This window comes from Rutidosis leptorrhynchoides, chromosome 11 (genome assembly GCF_046630445.1).
Source record: "Rutidosis leptorrhynchoides isolate AG116_Rl617_1_P2 chromosome 11, CSIRO_AGI_Rlap_v1, whole genome shotgun sequence".
In the NCBI taxonomy this organism is placed as follows: Eukaryota; Viridiplantae; Streptophyta; class Magnoliopsida; order Asterales; family Asteraceae; genus Rutidosis; species Rutidosis leptorrhynchoides.
The window spans coordinates 86,753,176-86,762,114 of record NC_092343.1 but is presented as its reverse complement, the minus strand read 5'-3'; the positions used below and the strand labels follow the sequence as shown (position 1 = coordinate 86,762,114).

Below are 8,939 nucleotides of genomic sequence, written 5' to 3'. Positions count from 1 at the left end.
TTATTAGTAGTACGAGTATTATTATTAGTATTATACATAAAATACTACGACGTGGTCATGACCGAGTTATTTCAAACGGGTTTTTCGAGCGGGATAGAGCTAAGAAAATTATGAGTTATAGCTATGGAGGTTATGGGTATGGTTCGGGGGTATAGCTCGTAAGGTCAAACAAGTGTTTATCATATCTGTTGCGTCTACGTACTTTCCTGCAATATTGAATCACAATATTGATACGTGAGCATTCATATCTTATCTTTTATATATTAATTGTTTATCCCTAACTAGTGCTCGAGTACTTATGATTATGCATGCTTGTATATTTTATTTCGTCGTTAAATAGTGTATGATGAATCACGAATTTAATACATATAATACTGATATAAGGTATATGATATGCATGTTGTTGGAAAGCTGTCGAAAAATTATTAACTTTTCATTTAGAAGTCGTGTGATTTCGATGAACGGATTTAAAGATTTGGTCAACTGAATTATCGTTAACTCTAATATTATTATTATTATTATTATTATTATTATTATTATTATTATTATTATTATTATTATTATTATTATTATTATTATTATTATCGTCGTTATTATTATTGTCTAATAATTATTATTATTATCATTATCGTTATTATCACTAAGGTTATTATTAGTATTATTATTATTACTATTATTAATATTATTATTATTATTATTATTATTATTATTATTATTATTATTATTATAATTAAATTATTAGTATTGATATTATTATTGAAATTATCGATATTATTAAAAAGTAAAATTTTAATAAAAACTATCATGTTATTATTTTTATCATTATTATTATTATTAAAAGTACCATTAATATTAAAAATTATCACTTTTATTAAAATTATCATTTCTAATAGAAATATCATTTTTATTATAAAATATTATCATTATTATCATATTAGGATTATTATTAAAAATTATCATTTTTGATAAAATTATTTTTATAAAATATTATTATTACTATTCTTATTATGATAATTATTATTTATAGTAATTATTATTATTAAGATAAATTATATTATTTTTTTACTAATATTAAAGTATCGATACTATCAATTATCATTTAAAATTTATCATTCTTATTAAAACTATCATTCTATTAAAAATTATTATTATTAAGAATTATCATTTTTATTAAGAATATAGTATTATTAAAAGTATAGAATTTAAAACTACCATTTTATTTAAAATTATCGTTATTATCAATTTTATTAGTATTATTAATATCATCATTATTATTACCCTTGTTATTTATATTAAACACTTTTAATAACATTATTTTTAGTAATATTATCATTATTATTATTACAAAATAATACAACTTTTACTCATTATTATTATTATCAATATTATTTTATCAAATAAATATGTGATACAAAGATATTCTTACCACACGTAATATAATTACATTAATAATATATACCACTATATGTTTATGATTTTGAGTGAATTATATAATTTTTATTACTCGAGATATATAAAAGTATATTTTTATCATATATAAATTTTAATATAAATTTTTATTAATATATGACTTGTATTATTTACTCTAATAAAATCTGATAAATATATTTAAATATATAAAATGACTATATTTAAGGTATATAATAAACATGTATAGATTTTGAAAGTCATTTTGGGTCAAACTGATTTTTGTTAACTTTTGCATATCGGTCTCGAGCATTAGGATTGTGGTACACTATGACTCGACCTAAATTGTTAGACAGATATTGACCATTATATATATATATATATATATATATATATATATATATATATATATATATATATATATATATATATATAATATAGGTTCGTAAATCCGAGGCCAACCCTACACTTGTTCAATGACGTCATATGTATTTTTACTACGAAATACAGTATTGTGAGTTCATTTGATTCCCTTTTACTCTTTACATTTTTGGGACTGAGAATACATTCGCTGTTTTATAACTGCTTTACAACTATTTTATTTAAATGCTTTTGCAATCTATATTTTTGGGACTGAGAATACATGCGCTGTTTTATAACTGCTTTACAACTGTTTTATTTAAATGCTTTTGCAATCTATATTTTTGGACTGAGAATACATGAGATGCTTTTATAAATGTTTGACGAAATAGACACGAGTACTTAAAAACATTTTACGACTGATTTATTATACCGGATATCACCCCCTTATAGCTTGGTAACCTAAGAATTAGGGAACTGGCCCCTAATTGATGCGAATCCTAAAAATAGATCTATGGGCACAAACGAAGTACTTCGATTTTTGTACAGATGTGTTAATCCTGTACGTATACAGATGTGTTAATCCTGTATCTTTGAGGATATCCTATATGCATTATTGTTAATGTCGGTTACCAGGTGTTTATTTGTATGAATGGATTTGTATACAGATGTGTTAATCCTGTATGCTGATTATAAAATAGAAATCTTGTGGTCTATTAAAATTACTAAATTTTGTTGTTTTATGATAAACTTATGAACTCACCAACCTTTTGGTTGACACTTGAAAGCATGTTTATTCTCAGGTATTAAAGAAATCTTCCGCTGTGCATTTGCTCATTTTAGAGATATTACTTGGAGTCATTCATGACATATTTCAAAAGACGTTGCATTCGAGTCGTTGAGTTCAACAAGATTACTATTAAGTCATTTATAGTTTGGATATATTATAAAATGGTATGCATGCCTGTCAATTTTCGATGTAATGAAAGTTTGTCTTTTAAAAACGAATGCAATGTTTGTAAAATGTATCATTTAGAGGTCAGAACCTCGCGATGTATCCATATGTAAATGTATTCGTCCTTATGGATTAGGAAGGGTCGTCTCATTAAGCGTGTTGGTGTTTTTGGTGTTCTTAAGAACATGTTGTTGGTCAAAATGGGTGTTGACCTTGATTTAGTGTCAAAATAAGTTTTGAGTCAATTTTTGGTGAATCAAGTATGTAAATACTTGATTTAGGTGTTAATTGGTGTTTTGGAAATATAATCACTAGCCGTTAGTGATTTTGGGTGTTTTTGGGACTTATATCAAAATGGGTAAGTTGATTGGGTCGAATTTGGTAATGACACTAGTTTTGGTCAAATGGATGTTTAACCACGTGTGTTAAGTGTTAAATGACGTTTTTGGAAGTAATCACTCATGAGAAGTGATTTTGAGTCAAAGTGATGTTTTTAACATAAGTCGAATGTGGTCAAGTGCAATATGAGTCAATATTGCACATGTTGTAGTTTTGGTGTGAATGGCTTTTGAAATGACCACTACCTAAGTAGTAATCTAGTGTCGGGATAAGGTTGGTCAAATTGTTGTAAAGTATAATTTGGGTTAAATTGTACTTTGTAGAGTAGGTTTGAATTACCACCCGAAGTGGTAATTGGTTTGTGTCCATTAGGTGTTAAATGGGCAAGTTTTGGCGAGCAAGGTGTGATCCCTCGGCTAAGGGATGATTGTGTCGGATTCTCTTTTAGAGAATGTATATTTATGTACCTATGTGTGATATAGGTGGTTACTTGCTCAGATTTGAGTACGGAGATCATGTTACATATAACTTGTGCGGGCATTCCAAGGTGAGTGGAATAATTATACGTGTATGTATATAGTGTATTTATTTGTTTGCTATGGTATGAACCAAGGAGCCGGTAGTGCCATAGCATGTGCAAGTGTGCTATGATGTGAACCAAGGAGCCGGTAGCATCATGGTACGTGTGTTGTAATGTGAACCACGGAGCCGGTAGCACTATGGTACGTGTGTTGTAGTGTAAACCACGAAGCCGGTAGCACTATAGCATGAGTTGTTAAGGTGTGAACCACGGAGCCAGTAGCGCCTTAGCGTGAGTATGACTCAAGTTTTGATGTGAACCACGGAGCCGGTAGCATCATGACAAATGCGTATGTGTGAACCACGGAGCCGGTAGCACCATGACGCATGTATGGTTAACCATATTTTGTGTGTGTGTTGTTTATATAGCATTTTATATTGTGATGAATATATGCTATTGGTTATGCTAGCTTGCGGTATTGGAGATTATTAGCCTTATACTTTGTGATGGTATGCTAATTAGATTGCTATCATGTATGCGGTAATTGTGTAAGTGTTTGCAAGTAAGTAGATTATATATGTATATGTATAATTATTGCATTCATTAAGCTTTATGCTTACCCCTCTCGTTGTTTACCTTTTTATAGGTTATGTTGATGAGGAGTTACCTAGTCGCTAGACTAGGGTTGATAGACGTCACTTAAGCTTGGAGGATTAGCTTTTGAATATTTGGACGCGGATTGGGGATTTGGTATTCCCCGGGATTATGCTCTTGGTATCGGGTTGGGTTATTGAGTATTAACCCGTATTTTGTGTGATTCGTCGTTATTACAAATGCTTTTGTAATGTGTCAATTGTGTACCAAGGGTCATTATAAATTGTTAAACATATCGTTATGATATTATGTTTTTGGTTAATACAGAATTGGAAATGTTATGTATTATGAACGTTTTAGTGGGGCCTAAATTAAAAAAAAGTGCTTCGTTTTTGGTAAACGGATTTGGGGTCATTACAGATATGTTTTTCATATTCGAATTAGATTCATACGATGAAGAGATTTTATAATTTATAAAATATGTGCACAAAGCGGGTGAACCCTGTAAATAAAAAATACCGCGAACCTACATCCAAAGAGATTGTGAATGTGCGACACGACGTTTGTGAGATGCTTACTTTTCAAAAACACCTAGGTATCCTCCAAAGGTGTTTCAAAGACGGTTTCGTATGCGCTGTAAACTCATTCTACGAGTCGTCAATGATATTACTCATGTATTTTCTACCGAAATTTTACCCTTTGGTTTTTATATTTAAGGAACGAAATGATATACTGGGTCAGAAAAGGTTAACCACCCTTCAAAATATTACATCCGCCATACATCAACTGGGGTATGGGACGACACTAGGGATGACAATGATCACCCGATCCAGTGGATATCCATTCGCTTCGTAATAGATATGTATGGACCTATATGGATATGAATACGGATATGGATGAACTTAAATGGATATGGATATGGATATGGATATGGACATGGATTAAAAGTTCATCCATGGATATACCCATTAACACCCGAAACACAAATACAAATACACAAATGTTGATATGTGCTTACATATTTACTATTACACATGCATTAAACGTTACAATTACATTTGACTTTCAATCTTATAATGAAACAACTATGATATATTACAATAAAACACGTATACCTAACAAAATAAAATACAAATTTCATATTTCATTTTACAAAATTATTTTTAATAGTAAATTCAACAAATTATGTTCTATTTTTGACAAAGATTACACATTCTTGTGTATAGATTTTAACTACGTCATTTATATTATTTTTTTTATACTACGTTATTGGTTTCATCGCATATTGGACAATATTATAACAATTTTTTAAAAGCCAATGGATTTACATTAACCCGCTTAATCCAGTGGATATGGATATGGATGAATAAAAACTAAATGGATATGGATAAGGCACCACCTCTTTCATATTCGATTCATTGTCATCCCTAGACGACGTTAGATATGTTTGGTGAGTATTTACGCATGAGTGATATGCCATCATACAACTGTTCACAACATTTTTGTCAATACGTACCTGATTTATATGCCACGTACGAGTATTAGAGAAAGCGTATGTTATTGATATAGTGTGCAAGAAGAGAAACATGGTTTAAGAGGATGTTTGGAAATCTTGATTGTATGCATTGGAAATGAAATGTTTTCCCACATTGTGAAAAGGTTAATACATTAGCATGATCAAAAACACCCAACAATCATGCTCGAAACAATTGCTTCACATTGATATATGGATATGACATGTTTTTGTTGTCATGGCGAGTTTTACAATGACATTAATGTTTTTCACTTAAAATGGAAGGGTGCCACCAGCATCATTTTATGTGAATGGGCATCACGACACAACAAAGGAAGAGTGTTACCTGCATCATGCTTAAAAATGGAATGATGGAATCTGCATCATTTTTGCTTAAATATGGAAGGGTGCCACATGCATTATTTTTTTCACTTAGGGCACTGTGTGTCGTGACGCGTCAGTTCGATGTTAGTTCAGTGTTTTGCTGATGACTGGACGCTAACTGTACTGACATTGTAAACTGACATTGCTGAAAAAAATAGGGAAATTGGGAAGATGGTCAATTCAGTGTCTTGAAGAGAGAAAAAGAAGAAGAAAACAGTCACATTTTCAAAAATGGGACCACATATTTCAGCAAATTCCAACGTCGGGGTAAAGACTTTGGCAACGAAGACACCGGACTGACACCGAAGGGGTGTGGAGCGACAGTCGGTGGGAGGCAAATTAGCAACCGACACTGAGCTGATTCCCTCCACACCTAGACCTCTTAAAAATGTAAGGGTGCCCCCGCAAGATGTTTAAAATCCAAAAAATTAACGGGATACATGTACACTTGTGTTCTGTTGCACAACATGATTTAAGAAGATAACGGTTTTTAAATTAGCTCAATCGAGGAAGCTATGATTGCTGACCCGAATAACAATCCACGAACGAATGTCAGGAATAGATTAAGGGGTCGGGATACGATAATAGAGAGTTGCTAGGTTGGTTGGTGCAGACCAATTACGAGAAGACCTAACTGAGAACATTTGGAATCAGTTGACAAACTTTCATAGTGAAATTAACTAGAATCTTTTTGAGTTTGTAACTTTTTTTCTTTTTAGAACTTTAATATTAATATTAATGTAGTATGTAATATTTTTAAGAATTATGCAATTTTCACCACCATCCCTTCCATATATATCTTCATCCCCAACTAAATTATTTAACTTTGATATTTCGTCACTTTAAATCCAAATGACTAAGATAACCTAGAGGTATATATGTTGTCCTATTTTGATTAATTTCTTTTGTTTTATTAATGTGAAAATGACAAAAATAACCTCACTTTCAACTTTTTTTAAAATTTTTAATCTTTTCATAAAACTGACTCAATTAATGTGTAAAACCTTTCAACCACTTTTCAAGATTCTATATAAACACTCCAACTCTCTACTCCACAATCCACACCACTCCCTCTTACCAATAGCAAACACATTTAATATAATAATGGCAGTTGCAAAGATAATAGTTTTGGCAGCACTCTTATGCTTCATGGTGGCAAGTGCGCCTCACCCTGCAGAGGGTGCGGTGACTTGCCAGTCGGTGGTAACTAGCCTAACACCGTGTGCCTCCTACCTAACAACAGGAGGCCAGGCCCCACCGGCATGTTGCAGTGGTGTAAACTCACTATTCAAGGCTGCAGCAACCACTACTGACCGTCAAACCGCTTGTAGATGTATGCAACAAGCCGCCCGAATGGTCCCTGGAATTAATCCTAATGCCGCTAGTAGCCTCCCCGGAAAATGCGGTGTTAACATCCCATACAAGATCAGCCCTTCTACTGACTGTTCCAAGTAAATATTATTCACATGCACCATTTTTTGAAACTTGACAAATATATATACCTAAAATTTGAAACATAATTTATTAGGGGTAAAATTACATATATTATACGTACATAAGTTTGCTTTTATATTCATCAGTGGACATATGAATTAAGTGATCTAAGGGTTTAAATGTGATTCGAAACAATGTCACAAGAAAAAAGGGCTAGAGTGACAAAGACAAGTCGTCACTAATAACACTAAATTGATCACTAACTCAAGTTAGTGATCAAAATAGGTTGGTAATTTCTCGTCACCATAGGTCGGTCACTATTGTTTTTTTTTAACAGCTAATTGGTCACTTAGTGACCATTTGTTTGGTCACTAATATCTTACAGTGATCAAGGTTTAATGACGACTTTTTTAATGATAACTAAATAACATTATTAGTGGTCAAATAATAGGTCGCCATCAAAAGTTAGTCAACCATTTTTCTTGTAGTGTGTTGTCATAATGAGAATAACCCGATTACCTCTCACATGTTGGGTATGAGACTATCTGGTGTGAGCCAATAAGGTTTCAGGAACACACAAAAGTTTCCTTTCTACTGATCACTTAGTTAAAGCACATGTAGTATTATCTTTTGTCTTGTTCATTTCAAATGCCTTGAATGTATCATTTTAGCTTGGTAATTAACATAACCATGTTCTAAAAACTTTGGACTAGCCATAACTATTTTAAAAAGTAAACTGGTATACTTTTCTAGTTATTTGTATCAAGTGATGGTATGAATTCTTTTGAACATTACCACCTATCTAAATACATCTCTTTTTATTGGATCAACCCATCAACTATGTCACAAAAAAAATAAAACTGAGCTGGCATGTTTTTGATCACATTCTTACTCATATTATTAAAATGCGTATATACGAGTAATCTTAACTCTGGTTTGAAACGTGTTACAGGGTGCAATGAGGAGACTAATTAAATGGACGTGACTCGACTATGAAGTGTACAAGCGCTAGCTAGTATAACGCGTGGTTAATAAAGATGTAGATCGTTGATCTAGTAGTCGTGTAGTCATGTCTCAACCTAGCTATTATCTATCATGATGTCGATGTTTAGTTAAGAGTAGTGATGTTGTGTACGTGGATCCTTTATTGATATGTTTGTTATCGTTCATTGTACTTGATGTTTGTTTTTTTACGTTAAATGTTTTACCGCTTTTTATTTTGCCTTGTTCCCAAAAACAATCTAAACTCACCATTGGGCTTATACAAATTGTTTACAACTTCAATTCAATTGATAATCAACCGATAACCAAAATACTCAACTTTTATACGAACTTTTATACGAAGTATATATTTTTATGCATACACTTATTATTATTATTATTATTTATTATATTATATTATATTGGAGAGATAATGTTTAGAGCTAAAAACA

At 31.4% G+C, this 8,939-nt stretch overlaps 1 protein-coding gene across 1 annotated transcript; it reads left to right on the top strand.

The window, feature by feature from the left end:
- Positions 1-7,147: 7,147 nt before the first annotated feature.
- Positions 7,148-8,726, top strand: LOC139876938 (non-specific lipid-transfer protein 1-like). Its single transcript, XM_071864336.1, has 2 exons — positions 7,148-7,523; positions 8,459-8,726. Exons 1-2 carry the CDS (start codon positions 7,177-7,179, stop codon positions 8,466-8,468), a joined length of 357 nt encoding a protein of 118 aa, XP_071720437.1. The 5' UTR covers positions 7,148-7,176; the 3' UTR covers positions 8,469-8,726.
- The last annotated feature ends 213 nt before the right edge of the window (positions 8,727-8,939 follow it).